Source organism: Strix aluco, chromosome 24, assembly GCF_031877795.1.
Source record: "Strix aluco isolate bStrAlu1 chromosome 24, bStrAlu1.hap1, whole genome shotgun sequence".
Lineage (NCBI taxonomy): Eukaryota > Metazoa > Chordata > Aves > Strigiformes > Strigidae > Strix > Strix aluco.
Window position 1 is genome coordinate 4,232,944 of NC_133954.1, and position 16,266 is coordinate 4,249,209.

At 53.4% G+C, this 16,266-nt stretch overlaps 3 protein-coding genes across 3 annotated transcripts; all 3 read left to right on the forward strand.

The window, feature by feature from the left end:
• Window positions 1-510: 510 nt before the first annotated feature.
• LOC141934174 (feather keratin Cos1-1/Cos1-3/Cos2-1) lies at window positions 511-819 on the forward strand. The gene has a single exon (XM_074849513.1). It carries the CDS (start codon window positions 511-513, stop codon window positions 817-819), a length of 309 nt encoding a protein of 102 aa, XP_074705614.1.
• Window positions 820-6,454: 5,635 nt separating this feature from the next.
• Window positions 6,455-13,599, forward strand: LOC141934369 (feather keratin Cos1-1/Cos1-3/Cos2-1-like). The gene is made up of 3 exons (XM_074849765.1): window positions 6,455-6,489; window positions 12,873-12,972; window positions 13,258-13,599. The coding sequence occupies exons 1-3, from the start codon at window positions 6,455-6,457 to the stop codon at window positions 13,597-13,599; spliced, it is 477 nt and encodes a 158-aa protein (XP_074705866.1).
• LOC141934173 (feather keratin Cos1-1/Cos1-3/Cos2-1) lies at window positions 6,895-7,203 on the forward strand. Its single transcript, XM_074849512.1, has one exon. The coding sequence runs from the start codon at window positions 6,895-6,897 to the stop codon at window positions 7,201-7,203; it is 309 nt and encodes a 102-aa protein (XP_074705613.1).
• Window positions 13,600-16,266: the final 2,667 nt, after the last annotated feature.

The window sequence follows — 16,266 nt, forward strand, 5'->3', positions numbered from 1 at the left end:
AATGAAAAGGCAGCCGTGCAGGAAGCCAGGACACAGCCCATACCATTAGCTGGGATGGTTTGCATTTGGCATGAGCTTGTCAGAAAATTATTACTTCCACAAAGGGTGCCTCTGGGCCTGAGGCAGTGCAGGACTACTATAAAAGACAGCCCAGCGCTCTGCTCTCTCATCCGCTTCTCTCGCCTCCTTCTCCCTGGGAATCAGGTGAGTGTGAAGCCTCTTGTCCTCCTCCTTCAAGATGAGGTCTTTCCTCCAGTCTCAGCTGATGTGGGCTGTCCTAGCCCAGGGCTGGGAGCTGCTTCTCATGGGAGAGGGAAGGGGAGAGAAGGTCTTGTGCAGAGAGGGGCTGGGACTGTGTTGAGGTGGCTCCTGGGTTTTGAGCTGGGCAGCGTACGCTGGGCCAGGAGGTGCCTTGGCTCCTCTGCGGTTGGGTGCAGTGCGGCTTCTCACGTGTCCCCGTTTCCTGCTTCCCACTACCCTCTCTCCCAGGTGCACCTCCGGCCCCGAGACATGTCCTGCTGCAACCCGTGCGTGCCCTGCTGCCAGCCCTGCGGCCCAACCCCGCTGGCCAACAGCTGCAATGAGCCCTGTGTCAGGCAGTGCCAGAACTCCACCGTCGTCATCGAGCCCTCCCCCGTGGTGGTGACCCTGCCCGGCCCCATCCTCAGCTCCTTCCCACAGAACACCGTTGTGGGCTCTACCACCTCCGCTGCCGTTGGCAGCATCCTCAGCTGTGACGGAGTGCCCATCAACTCTGGGGGCTTTGACCTCTCCTGCATTACCAGCCGCTACTGTGGCAGAAGGTGCCCCCCCTGCTAAAGGTGCTGGCAACACCCTCGGGCAAGAACCTCCCAAGACCTCAGAACATGGTGCTGGACAGGAGATAGAGCTTCGGGGCCTTGTATGAAGGGCTTCGGGCCACTCTTTCCTTCCTCCACTCTCCTCTCTCTCTCTTGCCTTGCCTGTCACCACCTCCCAACGCCAGCCGAGCAGGGACCTGGTGGACTCCCTCCTTCTGCAGGACAGGCCGACACACACCCTGCAGGAGCTCCACCGCATCTCGGTGCCTGCCCCTGGTGCTCCCTGTCAGCCACCTCCTTTCCTTCTTTAGACTCATTAAAGTTGTGCTGCATCCAAGCCTGGGCCTCCGAGTCCTCCTTCCTTCTGAGGCAACTTTTTCCGACCGCTTTTCCTTGCAGCTATGGGAGACATCCCTGGCTACGCCACAGCCAATGGCCATGAGTCAGAACATGGCTCCAAAGGGTGGCAGGAGTGGGGATGGGAAACAACAATGCCTGGGGACAGCCCCACAACCTCACCTCCCCATTCCCCTCCCCTACATTACCCGATCTGGCGTCCGTGGCCAGCGCACACGGGCACAGGCAGATGAAACAGGAACCCAGCTGCTGTCCAGACGTGCAGGCCTGAGGTAATTCACGAGTTAGGACTGGTAGCAGCCACACTCAGGCTACGCACTGCAGTCCCCACTCCCTGTAAACCCAACAGCCCCAAAAGGCTCTCACGGCTTCTTTCAGGTGTCCCTCTTCCCTGTGCAGTCAACTTGCGGATTCACTATTAATGCCAACGCTTAGGTACGCTTTCCAGTGGTACTTGAAAATTTCCTGTCAGACCTTGGCATTGAGCCCCGGGTAATGCTCTAAATCCTGGCATTCCTCAGGTGACCCCCACAGGCAGCTCCATGGGTCAAGCATCTGTTGTGCCCTACGGACACGGCGGCACAGCACAGGTACCAACCCATCCATGGCAAAATCGCTGGGGATGACGCTGCCTGGACTCAGCTTCCCTGGCTCCTCAAGACCTCCGTGGCAGGGCCAGACCAAGCTCTGCTCACACCACCACTGCTCCTCACATGCAGGCCAGGGCCTTCCCAGCACTGCAGTTTTTGCTGTTCCCTGCCTGCAGTATACGTCTCGCTAGGTGAACAAGGCTAAGAAACAAAAAAGTTATTAGCCCTGCAGCACCCCATTTTCTCTGAGAAGTATGTGGGTCTTGATTGCAATACACCCTTTCAGTGAGGAAATTTTTCCTGCTATCCAATCTAAACCTCCCCTGGCACAACTTGAGGCTGTTTCTTCTCTTCCTATCGCTTGTTACTTGGGAAAAGAGACAGACACCCACCTCGCTACAACCTCCTTTCAGCTAGTTGTAGAGAGCAACAGGGTCTCTCCCCTGAGCCTCCTTTTCTCCAGACTAAGCAAGCCCTCTTCCCTCTATCATGTAGACCGTGGTTGGAGATTTCATCAAGTGTGACTCGGAAGAGGAGAGAACGCTGCCAATGTCTTTGCCCAAGGGAACTAAACTATGGTTGGACACCCACTAAGCTGAGCATCCTTCTGGAGCAATTAGCTCGTTCATGGAAACGTGAAATTCATTTACCATCTTGTCAAGTGAAAGACCCACACCTGTCGCTTGCTCTTCAGGGGAACCAGCCTGACGTGGGCAGGAGAAATCAGCTTGGCTAGAGCCCAGACACAACTCCTCCTCGCCTTCCCACCCTTCTCCAGAAGGAGGAGGCGTGGCATGCATCCAAGGGCAAGGACAGCTCGGGCAAGTCCTCTGTTCTTCCGTCACACCTGTACAGTGCCCCGTGCAGCCCCAGCGGTCCGTTGCACAGATTTGCAGGGCTGAGGTGCCTCGCAGAGTGCACATCCCCAACTCCCATCAGACAGTCACCTCCAGGACAGCCCACAGATACCCATCGCTTGAGCGACTACTTCCCTAAGGGGACTGTGTCCCACGCAGGACCCGTGTTACAGCAAAGCAAACCAGTAAGAGGGAAAGAGAAGCAGTAGAAAAGAACAAGGAACAGAGAGAGTACAGAAGAAGGAAGCTGTTATGGCCCGACCCCAACCTCCTGTACTGCCTGTTGCCTCAGCAAAGGGACTGATTTGTTATAACCTGCTGTGACGACAAGTGGAATGCAGACTAGGAACGGGGAAGAGACATGTCTGGAGCGAAGCTTCTGCTGGGGAAGGGGCATGAAATGTGTGCTTGCCTAAGTGTTTTAAATGTTTGTCATCTTTGTTTCCCAACACCCAAACCAGTATTTCAATATTTAAAGTTCAGTTCCCCAAGTCAAGTCTCTTTTGCCTCCAACAGTAGCTGGTGAGTGATTTCCCTGTCTTTATTTTGACCCACAAGTGTTCTTGCTCTTGTTCTTGCTATTTTCTCCCCCATCCCGCTGAGGCAGGGGGAGCTAGTGAGCCGCTGTGTGGGTGCTGGACTGCTAGCTGGGGCCAGCCCAGCACAAGCACTGGGGCACATTCCCCACGAGGGCACACTTGGCCCCAGCGCCCGTGAGCCCACCATACATCTGCTGCCTTGAGCCCTCCGAGCAGGCACCTCAGCAACTGGAGAGGCTGCCTTCTTGCTCAGCGGCTCTGACGTGTCTGGCCGCGGGGCAGGGGGAAGGCAACTTCTGGAATCTTTTTGTCACTTTGCTGAGAACACGGCAGCTTTTTTGGCAGAGAAAGATGATGGATCAACAGTCTGCTGGAGATAACGTGAGAGACTTCAGCTCTAGCAGTCAAGCCGTATCTGGCAGATACATTCTGTGGATCTTACTCTACGTGTTTCTTGCCGTCCTTCTCGACCTGTGTCTTGAGTCCCCCCACACCTCCGAGAACGTTGTACCAGCGCGGCAGAAAACTGCCAGTAATAGTCTTGAACTGGCTTTGTCTTCAGCGGGGAAGGGCGGCAGAAGGCCGAGTGAACCCACTCCACTCACAGACACTGAAACTGTGTCATCCTTAACTTTGTCTTTGCTCTTTCTTCCTTTTTTCCCTTGTCATGCCTATATATAGGGGAAGGAAAAAGTTGGACAGCTTCCCCTTAGATCAGCTGCCGCAGACAAAGTCCCAGGAAAGAGGCAAATAACATCTTGATATTGTCCAGTTTTTGTCGGTCTCCGTCTTCAGAGAAGAGAAACCCAGTTTGTGTCACCGAGGATTGATATGCATCCGATTATTAACAGCGATCGCGATGAAGCCATGACAAACTTGAGCGCAATGGCAGTGTGTCTGTCTATGTGTAGGCACAGAGGTAACTTATGTCTTTGCAGAGCATAGTGCTTTGACAGCTACAAGGAACAAAAGCAAATCGATGAAGTCTCAAAATATTTCCCACAGTACCTTGTTCTTCCGTAGAGCGTAAACACTGTTGGAACTGAGAAGGCTGCAGCTTCATGCTCTACATTCTAAGGACAGCTCACAGCACCTGCGCACTAATGATGGTTCGGGGATGTGTAAAAATTGCTCCGTGGTGCATAAGCAGAACTTCCTTTGCTATGGGGATTACAAAACACTGCGTACACGTGTGCTATGTGAAACTGGAGGGGGCTTGGTCTGCACAGCGTCATTGCTGGTGTCCCAGCCTCAGCAATGGGCATTTCTGCTTGTCCCAGAAACACAAGCTTCTGCAGCCGTGGGAGTAAGAGAGTGAGGCCTTGTTCCGTACAGAGGAGCCAGGGGTGGTCCCAGAGCCCCTAGGAAGATGACCAGGCCACTAGACAGCTCTAAGCGTTCATGTCATTATTGCTCGGGTATCTGAGGACATCTCCAACCACAAAGGAGTTGCCAAACGCCCTCTACGGGAGGATGTCTGGCCCCTGAAAAGATGGGGCCATGCATACCACTGTGGCTGCAGACATGATGTTTTAGCTACCCTCGATCCAAATTACCTCCCCTTCCTGACAGGGGAGGTAGAGAGGCTGGAAAGCAGTGGGGTGGACTCCCATCAGGCTCACTGCAAGAGAAATTTGGAGAAACAGAAATGGGAGGCTCGGTGCCACCAAAGGGGCTCAGGTCCAAGAAACATCAGGAGAAGGACAAGAGGGAGCGCCCAGGAAGTGCCTGGGGAAGAGAAGAGGAAGGGCTCAAAAGTAAAAAATCACCCCAACAAAAAGGGGTGAAGGGTCTTGCTTGTAGAGCACGTGGGGGCAGTTCCTTCCTGGGCATGCTCAAAGCTCAGGTGCCAAGTTCCCCAGCAGCTCTGAGGAGCAGCTCAACAGTGACTGGAACAGAGACCCTGGGCAGTAAGCGTCCCACCACGCCACAGCCTTTTTATGCTCCTCACTGTGCCACGCTCTCAGGCCGTGAACCACAGAGCTCCTGAGCCAGCAGCAAAGTCTCCTTGGCTGCACACGCCCTGCCCGGACGTGAGCTGTTCCCAAGGACAGAGGAGCTCCCCAAGCAGTTCAGTGAAACCCAGTCTGTGCACCGTACCGGGAGCCTTGTGGAGGACGCTGGACTCAAGGAGTTAGTGAGCCGGAGAAACCCATGTCTTCTTGCTTGGCCCTTGCGCTTAAGGCTTGAGAAGCCCCGGTGCTGGCATGAGGACCACTGTAAGGGAATCTGCTGCAGTGCCCCATGCTGGCCTGTGCTGCGCACCGGCGGGTGTTATGACAGAGATAATGCCCCAGCCTGTCAGGAGAAGACGTATGGTCTGGTTTGTTACACAGAATAAACGGCACCTCCACATGAGAGGGAGGAGGAACGCCTCCACGGTCAGGATCTGCGCAGGGTGCCTTGGGAACATCTGTCGGGGCACCATCTGCTGCTGCACAGATGTGGGGTTTCCAGCATGTGAAGAGATGGAAGATTTACCCAGTATCTATATTACTTTTTAAATCTTATCTTACTAAAAGAACTTTTTGACTTTGTCACTTGTTGTGAGCAAGGTGAAAGAACCTCATGGGTCAAGATAAAGGCAGGGACATCAGTTACCAGTTATGCAAGTCATAATCATGCAAAACTCTGTATGCTCACATAAAGCCAGCATAGAGTCAAGCACAAACAAAAACACATGTGCAGGAACACAACAACAGCTGGGGACACTTCTGAGGAGATGCTGGGGACCACACTGGCAGAACCGTCCTCAGGTGCCCCAGGGAAGGACCGGGCCCCAGACATGCTCCTGGTCTCGCCTGAGGACCTGCAGACACTACACAGAGAAGGGCATGAGGCAAATGAGCCCAGCAAAATTGTCCTCAGAGCAGCGTTAGTGTTGCAGCAGGTGTCAAACCCTCCCAGCAGAAGCCCACCTGCGTGCATCAATGAGCAACCATCAGAGAGAGATGTGGGGAGCAAGAGAAAAGGATGAGGCATGTCCTCTCACATGGGAGTCCTTGGGCACACTCGGGCAAGAACCTTGAGAGCGGTACCCATTTCCTGACAACTTTGCCACAAGCCATCCCCCAGGAGTGACCCAGGTGCACATCACCTGACCGCACGGGATGCCACCAGCACTTGAGCTGAGTCTCCCGCCTGCGCTGACGTGTTTCTGCCCCGGAAATCCTTAGGGCTCTCATCCCGGCAGAAGCTTACAGAAGCCTTTGGATGGGAAAGCACGTGGCATAAGCCAGGAAATGAAAAGGCAGCCGTGCAGGAAGCCAGGACACAGCCCATACCATTAGCTGGGATGGTTTGCATTTGGCATGAGCTTGTCAGAAAATTATTACTTCCACAAAGGGTGCCTCTGGGCCTGAGGCAGTGCAGGACTACTATAAAAGACAGCCCAGCGCTCTGCTCTCTCATCCGCTTCTCTCGCCTCCTTCTCCCTGGGAATCAGGTGAGTGTGAAGCCTCTTGTCCTCCTCCTTCAAGATGAGGTCTTTCCTCCAGTCTCAGCTGATGTGGGCTGTCCTAGCCCAGGGCTGGGAGCTGCTTCTCATGGGAGAGGGAAGGGGAGAGAAGGTCTTGTGCAGAGAGGGGCTGGGACTGTGTTGAGGTGGCTCCTGGGTTTTGAGCTGGGCAGCGTACGCTGGGCCAGGAGGTGCCTTGGCTCCTCTGCGGTTGGGTGCAGTGCGGCTTCTCACGTGTCCCCGTTTCCTGCTTCCCACTACCCTCTCTCCCAGGTGCACCTCCGGCCCCGAGACATGTCCTGCTGCAACCCGTGCGTGCCCTGCTGCCAGCCCTGCGGCCCAACCCCGCTGGCCAACAGCTGCAATGAGCCCTGTGTCAGGCAGTGCCAGAACTCCACCGTCGTCATCGAGCCCTCCCCCGTGGTGGTGACCCTGCCCGGCCCCATCCTCAGCTCCTTCCCACAGAACACCGTTGTGGGCTCTACCACCTCCGCTGCCGTTGGCAGCATCCTCAGCTGTGACGGAGTGCCCATCAACTCTGGGGGCTTTGACCTCTCCTGCATTACCAGCCGCTACTGTGGCAGAAGGTGCCCCCCCTGCTAAAGGTGCTGGCAACACCCTCGGGCAAGAACCTCCCAAGACCTCAGAACATGGTGCTGGACAGGAGATAGAGCTTCGGGGCCTTGTATGAAGGGCTTCGGGCCACTCTTTCCTTCCTCCACTCTCCTCTCTCTCTCTTGCCTTGCCTGTCACCACCTCCCAACGCCAGCCGAGCAGGGACCTGGTGGACTCCCTCCTTCTGCAGGACAGGCCGACACACACCCTGCAGGAGCTCCACCGCATCTCGGTGCCTGCCCCTGGTGCTCCCTGTCAGCCACCTCCTTTCCTTCTTTAGACTCATTAAAGTTGTGCTGCATCCAAGCCTGGGCCTCCGAGTCCTCCTTCCTTCTGAGGCAACTTTTTCCGACCGCTTTTCCTTGCAGCTATGGGAGACATCCCTGGCTACGCCACAGCCAATGGCCATGAGTCAGAACATGGCTCCAAAGGGTGGCAGGAGTGGGGATGGGAAACAACAATGCCTGGGGACAGCCCCACAACCTCACCTCCCCATTCCCCTCCCCTACATTACCCGATCTGGCGTCCGTGGCCAGCGCACACGGGCACAGGCAGATGAAACAGGAACCCAGCTGCTGTCCAGACGTGCAGGCCTGAGGTAATTCACGAGTTAGGACTGGTAGCAGCCACACTCAGGCTACGCACTGCAGTCCCCACTCCCTGTAAACCCAACAGCCCCAAAAGGCTCTCACGGCTTCTTTCAGGTGTCCCTCTTCCCTGTGCAGTCAACTTGCGGATTCACTATTAATGCCAACGCTTAGGTACGCTTTCCAGTGGTACTTGAAAATTTCCTGTCAGACCTTGGCATTGAGCCCCGGGTAATGCTCTAAATCCTGGCATTCCTCAGGTGACCCCCACAGGCAGCTCCATGGGTCAAGCATCTGTTGTGCCCTACGGACACGGCGGCACAGCACAGGTACCAACCCATCCATGGCAAAATCGCTGGGGATGACGCTGCCTGGACTCAGCTTCCCTGGCTCCTCAAGACCTCCGTGGCAGGGCCAGACCAAGCTCTGCTCACACCACCACTGCTCCTCACATGCAGGCCAGGGCCTTCCCAGCACTGCAGTTTTTGCTGTTCCCTGCCTGCAGTATACGTCTCGCTAGGTGAACAAGGCTAAGAAACAAAAAAGTTATTAGCCCTGCAGCACCCCATTTTCTCTGAGAAGTATGTGGGTCTTGATTGCAATACACCCTTTCAGTGAGGAAATTTTTCCTGCTATCCAATCTAAACCTCCCCTGGCACAACTTGAGGCTGTTTCTTCTCTTCCTATCGCTTGTTACTTGGGAAAAGAGACAGACACCCACCTCGCTACAACCTCCTTTCAGCTAGTTGTAGAGAGCAACAGGGTCTCTCCCCTGAGCCTCCTTTTCTCCAGACTAAGCAAGCCCTCTTCCCTCTATCATGTAGACCGTGGTTGGAGATTTCAGCAAGTGTGACTCGGAAGAGGAGAGAACGCTGCCAATGTCTTTGCCCAAGGGAACTAAACTATGGTTGGACACCCACTAAGCTGAGCATCCTTCTGGAGCAATTAGCTCGTTCATGGAAACGTGAAATTCATTTACCATCTTGTCAAGTGAAAGACCCACACCTGTCGCTTGCTCTTCAGGGGAACCAGCCTGACATGGGCAGGAGAAATCAGCTTGGCTAGAGCCCAGACACAACTCCTCCTCACCTTCCCACCCTTCTCCAGAAGGAGGAGGCGTGGCATGCATCCAAGGGCAAGGACAGCTCGGGCAAGTCCTCTGTTCTTCCGTCACACCTGTACAGTGCCCCGTGCAGCCCCAGCGGTCCGTTGCACAGATTTGCAGGGCTGAGGTGCCTCGCAGAGTGCACATCCCCAACTCCCATCAGACAGTCACCTCCAGGACAGCCCACAGATACCCATCGCTTGAGCGACTACTTCCCTAAGGGGACTGTGTCCCACGCAGGACCCGTGTTACAGCAAAGCAAACCAGTAAGAGGGAAAGAGAAGCAGTAGAAAAGAACAAGGAACAGAGAGAGTACAGAAGAAGGAAGCTGTTATGGCCCGACCCCAACCTCCTGTACTGCCTGTTGCCTCAGCAAAGGGACTGATTTGTTATAACCTGCTGTGACGACAAGTGGAATGCAGACTAGGAACGGGGAAGAGACATGTCTGGAGCGAAGCTTCTGCTGGGGAAGGGGCATGAAATGTGTGCTTGCCTAAGTGTTTTAAATGTTTGTCATCTTTGTTTCCCAACACCCAAACCAGTATTTCAATATTTAAAGTTCAGTTCCCCAAGTCAAGTCCCTTTTGCCTCCAACAGTAGCTGGTGAGTGATTTCCCTCTCTTTATTTTGACCCACAAGTGTTCTTGCTCTTGTTCTTGCTATTTTCTCCCCCATCCCGCTGAGGCAGGGGGAGCTAGTGAGCCGCTGTGTGGGTGCTGGACTGCTAGCTGGGGCCAGCCCAGCACAAGCACTGGGGCACATTCCCCACGAGGGCACACTTGGCCCCAGCGCCCGTGAGCCCACCATACATCTGCTGCCTTGAGCCCTCCGAGCAGGCACCTCAGCAACTGGAGAGGCTGCCTTCTTGCTCAGCGGCTCTGACGTGTCTGGCCGCGGGGCAGGGGGAAGGCAACTTCTGGAATCTTTTTGTCACTTTGCTGAGAACACGGCAGCTTTTTTGGCAGAGAAAGATGATGGATCAACAGTCTGCTGGAGATAACGTGAGAGACTTCAGCTCTAGCAGTCAAGCCGTATCTGGCAGATACATTCTGTGGATCTTACTCTACGTGTTTCTTGCCATCCTTCTCGACCTGTGTCTTGAGTCCCCCCACACCTCCGAGAACGTTGTACCAGCGCGGCAGAAAACTGCCAGTAATAGTCTTGAACTGGCTTTGTCTTCAGCGGGGAAGGGCGGCAGAAGGCCGAGTGAACCCACTCCACTCACAGACACTGAAACTGTGTCATCCTTAACTTTGTCTTTGCTCTTTCTTCCTTTTTTCCCTTGTCATGCCTATATATAGGGGAAGGAAAAAGTTGGACAGCTTCCCCTTAGATCAGCTGCCGCAGACAAAGTCCCAGGAAAGAGACAAATAACATCTTGATATTGTCCAGTTTTTGTCGGTCTCCGTCTTCAGAGAAGAGAAACCCAGTTTGTGTCACCGAGGATTGATATGCATCCGATTATTAACAGCGATCGCGATGAAGCCATGACAAACTTGAGCGCAATGGCAGTGTGTCTGTCTATGTGTAGGCACAGAGGTAACTTATGTCTTTGCAGAGCATAGTGCTTTGACAGCTACAAGGAACAAAAGCAAATCGATGAAGTCTCAAAATATTTCCCACAGTACCTTGTTCTTCCGTAGAGCGTAAACACTGTTGGAACTGAGAAGGCTGCAGCTTCATGCTCTACATTCTAAGGACAGCTCACAGCACCTGCGCACTAATGATGGTTCGGGGATGTGTAAAAATTGCTCCGTGGTGCATAAGCAGAACTTCCTTTGCTATGGGGATTACAAAACACTGCGTACACGTGTGCTGTGTGAAACTGGAGGGGGCTTGGTCTGCACAGCGTCATTGCTGGTGTCCCAGCCTCAGCAATGGGCATTTCTGCTTGTCCCAGAAACACAAGCTTCTGCAGCCATGGGAGTAAGAGAGTGAGGCCTTGTTCCGTACAGAGGAGCCAGGGGTGGTCCCAGAGCCCCTAGGAAGATGACCAGGCCACTAGACAGCTCTAAGCGTTCATGTCATTATTGCTCGGGTATCTGAGGACATCTCCAACCACAAAGGAGTTGCCAAACGCCCTCTACGGGAGGATGTCTGGCCCCTGAAAAGATGGGGCCATGCATACCACTGTGGCTGCAGACATGATGTTTTAGCTACCCTCGATCCAAATTACCTCCCCTTCCTGACAGGGGAGGTAGAGAGGCTGGAAAGCAGTGGGGTGGACTCCCATCAGGCTCACTGCAAGAGAAATTTGGAGAAACAGAAATGGGAGGTTCGGTGCCACCAAAGGGGCTCAGGTCCAAGAAACATCAGGAGAAGGACAAGAGGGAGCGCCCAGGAAGTGCCTGGGGAAGAGAAGAGGAAGGGCTCAAAAGTAAAAAATCACCCCAACAAAAAGGGGTGAAGGGTCTTGCTTGTAGAGCACGTGGGGGCAGTTCCTTCCTGGGCATGCTCAAAGCTCAGGTGCCAAGTTCCCCAGCAGCTCTGAGGAGCAGCTCAACAGTGACTGGAACAGAGACCCTGGGCAGTAAGCGTCCCACCACGCCACAGCCTTTTTATGCTCCTCACTGTGCCACGCTCTCAGGCCGTGAACCACAGAGCTCCTGAGCCAGCAGCAAAGTCTCCTTGGCTGCACACGCCCTGCCCGGACGTGAGCTGTTCCCAAGGACAGAGGAGCTCCCCAAGCAGTTCAGTGAAACCCAGTCTGTGCACCCTACCGGGAGCCTTGTGGAGGACGCTGGACTCAAGGAGTTAGTGAGCCGGAGAAACCCATGTCTTCTTGCTTGGCCCTTGCGCTTAAGGCTTGAGAAGCCCCGGTGCTGGCATGAGGACCACTGTAAGGGAATCTGCTGCAGTGCCCCATGCTGGCCTGTGCTGCGCACCGGCGGGTGTTATGACAGAGATAATGCCCCAGCCTGTCAGGAGAAGACGTATGGTCTGGTTTGTTACACAGAATAAACGGCACCTCCACATGAGAGGGAGGAGGAACGCCTCCACGGTCAGGATCTGCGCAGGGTGCCTTGGGAACATCTGTCGGGGCACCATCTGCTGCTGCACAGATGTGGGGTTTCCAGCATGTGAAGAGATGGAAGATTTACCCAGTATCTATATTACTTTTTAAATCTTATCTTACTAAAAGAACTTTTTGACTTTGTCACTTGTTGTGAGCAAGGTGAAAGAACCTCATGGGTCAAGATAAAGGCAGGGACATCAGTTACCAGTTATGCAAGTCATAATCATGCAAAACTCTGTATGCTCACATAAAGCCAGCATAGAGTCAAGCACAAACAAAAACACATGTGCAGGAACACAACAACAGCTGGGGACACTTCTGAGGAGATGCTGGGGACCACACTGGCAGAACCGTCCTCAGGTGCCCCAGGGAAGGACCGGGCCCCAGACATGCTCCTGGTCTCGCCTGAGGACCTGCAGACACTACACAGAGAAGGGCATGAGGCAAATGAGCCCAGCAAAATTGTCCTCAGAGCAGCGTTAGTGTTGCAGCAGGTGTCAAACCCTCCCAGCAGAAGCCCACCTGCGTGCATCAATGAGCAACCATCAGAGAGAGATGTGGGGAGCAAGAGAAAAGGATGAGGCATGTCCTCTCACATGGGAGTCCTTGGGCACACTCGGGCAAGAACCTTGAGAGCGGTACCCATTTCCTGACAACTTTGCCACAAGCCATCCCCCAGGAGTGACCCAGGTGCACATCACCTGACCGCACGGGATGCCACCAGCACTTGAGCTGAGTCTCCCGCCTGCGCTGACGTGTTTCTGCCCCGGAAATCCTTAGGGCTCTCATCCCGGCAGAAGCTTACAGAAGCCTTTGGATGGGAAAGCACGTGGCATAAGCCAGGAAATGAAAAGGCAGCCGTGCAGGAAGCCAGGACACAGCCCATACCATTAGCTGGGATGGTTTGCATTTGGCATGAGCTTGTCAGAAAATTATTACTTCCACAAAGGGTGCCTCTGGGCCTGAGGCAGTGCAGGACTACTATAAAAGACAGCCCAGCGCTCTGCTCTCTCATCCGCTTCTCTCGCCTCCTTCTCCTTGGGAATCAGGTGAGTGTGAAGCCTCTTGTCCTCCTCCTTCAAGATGAGGTCTTTCCTCCAGTCTCAGCTGATGTGGGCTGTCCTAGCCCAGGGCTGGGAGCTGCTTCTCATGGGAGAGGGAAGGGGAGAGAAGGTCTTGTGCAGAGAGGGGCTGGGACTGTGTTGAGGTGGCTCCTGGGTTTTGAGCTGGGCAGCATACGCTGGGCCAGGAGGTGCCTTGGCTCCTCTGCGGTTGGGTGCAGTGCGGCTTCTCACGTGTCCCCGTTTCCTGCTTCCCACTACCCTCTCTCCCAGGTGCACCTCCGGCCCCGAGACATGTCCTGCTGCAACCCGTGCGTGCCCTGCTGCCAGCCCTGCTGCCAGCCCTGCGGCCCAACCCCGCTGGCCAACAGCTGCAATGAGCCCTGTGTCAGGCAGTGCCAGAACTCCACCGTCGTCATCGAGCCCTCCCCCGTGGTGGTGACCCTGCCCGGCCCCATCCTCAGCTCCTTCCCACAGAACACCGTTGTGGGCTCTACCACCTCCGCTGCCGTTGGCAGCATCCTCAGCTGTGACGGAGTGCCCATCAACTCTGGGGGCTTTGACCTCTCCTGCATTACCAGCCGCTACTGTGGCAGAAGGTGCCCCCCCTGCTAAAGGTGCTGGCAACACCCTCGGGCAAGAACCTCCCAAGACCTCAGAACATGGTGCTGGACAGGAGATAGAGCTTCGGGGCCTTGTATGAAGGGCTTCGGGCCACTCTTTCCTTCCTCCACTCTCCTCTCTCTCTCTTGCCTTGCCTGTCACCACCTCCCAACGCCAGCCGAGCAGGGACCTGGTGGACTCCCTCCTTCTGCAGGACAGGCCGACACACACCCTGCAGGAGCTCCACCGCATCTCGGTGTCTGCCCCTGGTGCTCCCTGTCAGCCACCTCCTTTCCTTCTTTAGACTCATTAAAGTTGTGCTGCATCCAAGCCTGGGCCTCCGAGTCCTCCTTTCTCCTGAGGCAACTCTTCCAGTTTACTCTAAGTCAAAACTTTCTTTTGGAGATGATCACTTTGAACACAAAAGTGAACCCTTCCTCATTCCCAGGGAAAGGAATGGGTAACGCTCACTTCACTGGGTTGTCTTTTTTGTCCTGTCCCTTTGAACTGAGGAAGACATTTCTGGCTACTCCACAGCCTAGTGGCTTTCAGTCCTTGCAACCTTGCTGCATCTCTTCCCAGATGGGTATGGTATACTTGCCCCTGTATCACGTTCTTTCAATGTGGAGCCCAACAATTATTTCCCTTGAGTGAGAAGTCCATGGCTCTGGGAGGTCAATGCATGAGGTCAGCAGCCCCTCTGGCTCTTGGGGAACAAATCTCCTCTAGCCCTGCATGGATCTTTGCTGTGGGAGAAGGTTCAAATAGATTTTGGCTCCAAAGCATGGCAGGAGTGGGGTTGGGAAGATAGTGATGACTGGGGACAGCCCACAGTCTCATCTCCCCCTTCGTCTCCCCTCCATTACCTGATCTAGGGTCCATGGCCAGCACACATGGGCACAGACAGATGATATAGGTACCTCATAAGTGCCTGGCGGGGCCCAGCTGTTGTTAGGGCCCAGCACCTGGCAGGGTGCAGACATGCAGAGCTGAGGTAATTCACAAGTTAGTACTGGTGTCAGCCACAATATGGAGTCCCCACTCCACGTGTACCCAGCAGACCCATAGGCCATTGCAGCTCCAGGAGAATACCCCGTGCCCAAAGACCCATGGCTGCTCTGTGGTACTTTGTCTCCTCCAAGCCTGGGACAGCTTTTCTGGGCCTCTAAGGTTGTATCACTGTCAGATCCCAGCTCTGCTCCAGAAAGGCTCTGTGCAGGAGAAGTTATGCCCTCCATCGCCTCTGGGCCATTGTGGCAACAGTGGAACTTGTTTCTGTGTTCAGCAGCTTCTCTGATCTGTCTCTGCTGGGCCATTCTCAGACCTCTTGTGTTGGCTGATATTCTAGGGCACCAGCTGGACAAAAAATGGCTTGATCAGGCTGTGTGGAATGTGGATTATTGTCCAACACTGAATGACTTATTGAAAGGCAAGGAACTCAGTGATAGCCAGGAAGAAAGGGAACATGACTGTGCCAGTCAGCAGGCAACACAAATGGTTTTCCTTATGACATGGAAAATCTTAATCATTTTTCACAAAATGCTCGTGTAGCAGATCACCACAAAGGAAACCTCATGAGGAAGAAATGCATCAAGGTCTGCAGGTGCTTGTTGCTCCACACAGTGTCAATGAAGAGGTCATTCCCACCAGAGTTAGAAGGTACATGGAGAAGATAATGGCACATGGGGCCATGTGCCCACATAGGGAGGTCAGGAAGACCAGGGGAATGAAATCAATTACAGGCGTCTTGTTCCCCTTTGCCACAGCTCTAAAAATTACAGGAGATTTTCTCAAAGTGAAAAAAAATATCTGCCTGAAGGAAGGCCCTAACTAATAAATTTTCAGCTGGAGATTGCAAATAACCACCTGTATGATCATCAACACTAAGCCAATTCTGTTCCCTTAAAACAAAAGTGAGCATAAATGGAATTTAAGGATGCTATAAAAATAACAAAGTGCGGTGAGTTTTTTTCCAGTTCAGCTACTCCTGACCTGCAGCTCTTGATTGTTTGAAGGTGATAATGAGAAATTTTTTTTGAAATGTGATCCTTTTTGACTCTGAACCATGTTATTCTCCCTTTTGTGATTTTATTCTTTCCAAGAAAAAATGCAATTTCCCAATTCTGAAAAAGGTGTCAAATGGGAGTCTTGTCCATGTTTTTCCCTGGCTCCGTTCCTGGTCCTGTCCTCCACCTTATTATTTCTTGCTTATGTTTATGCTTCTCAAGGGCATCATATTGTCCTGTTTGGAGTAACTTAGTCATGTCCTTTGGTGGGTTCAACCTCGGGTGGCTGCCAGACGCCCACCCACTCTTTCTCAATCCCCCTCTTCAACAAGAAAATAAGGTGAAAAAAATCATGGGTCAAGATAACAACAGTGAGATCAAAAACCAGTAACCCTCACAGGCAAACCAGACTCAACTTGGGGAAGTTTAATGTAAATTATTACGAATTAAAAATAGAATAGGATGATGAGAAACAAAGACACAATTAAAAAAAAATAAAATAAAATAAAAAACACAAACAAAAAAAAAACCCACAACAACCCAAAGCTAAAACCAGTTTTAGGTATTTAGGTATGATTTGCTAGGTCACTTGACAATTTCTTTGACCTCCACCCTCAGCTCCAGGTAGTGATTTAAACACTTGTCACCATCTCCTAGGTGCAGAGGAGGAACT

Coding starts and splice junctions, on each gene's coding strand:
- LOC141934173 (XM_074849512.1), top strand. CDS start 6,895: ATGTCCTGCTGCAACCCGTGCGTGCCCTGCTGCCAGCCCTGCGGCCCA.
- LOC141934174 (XM_074849513.1), top strand. CDS start 511: ATGTCCTGCTGCAACCCGTGCGTGCCCTGCTGCCAGCCCTGCGGCCCA.
- LOC141934369 (XM_074849765.1), top strand. CDS start 6,455: ATGAGCTTGTCAGAAAATTATTACTTCCACAAAGG. Junction 6,490..12,872: donor AATTATTACTTCCACAAAGG/GTGCCTCTGGGC, acceptor ACTTCCACAAAG/GGTGCCTCTGGGCCTGAGGC. Junction 12,973..13,257: donor TCCTTCTCCTTGGGAATCAG/GTGAGTGTGAAG, acceptor CCTCTCTCCCAG/GTGCACCTCCGGCCCCGAGA.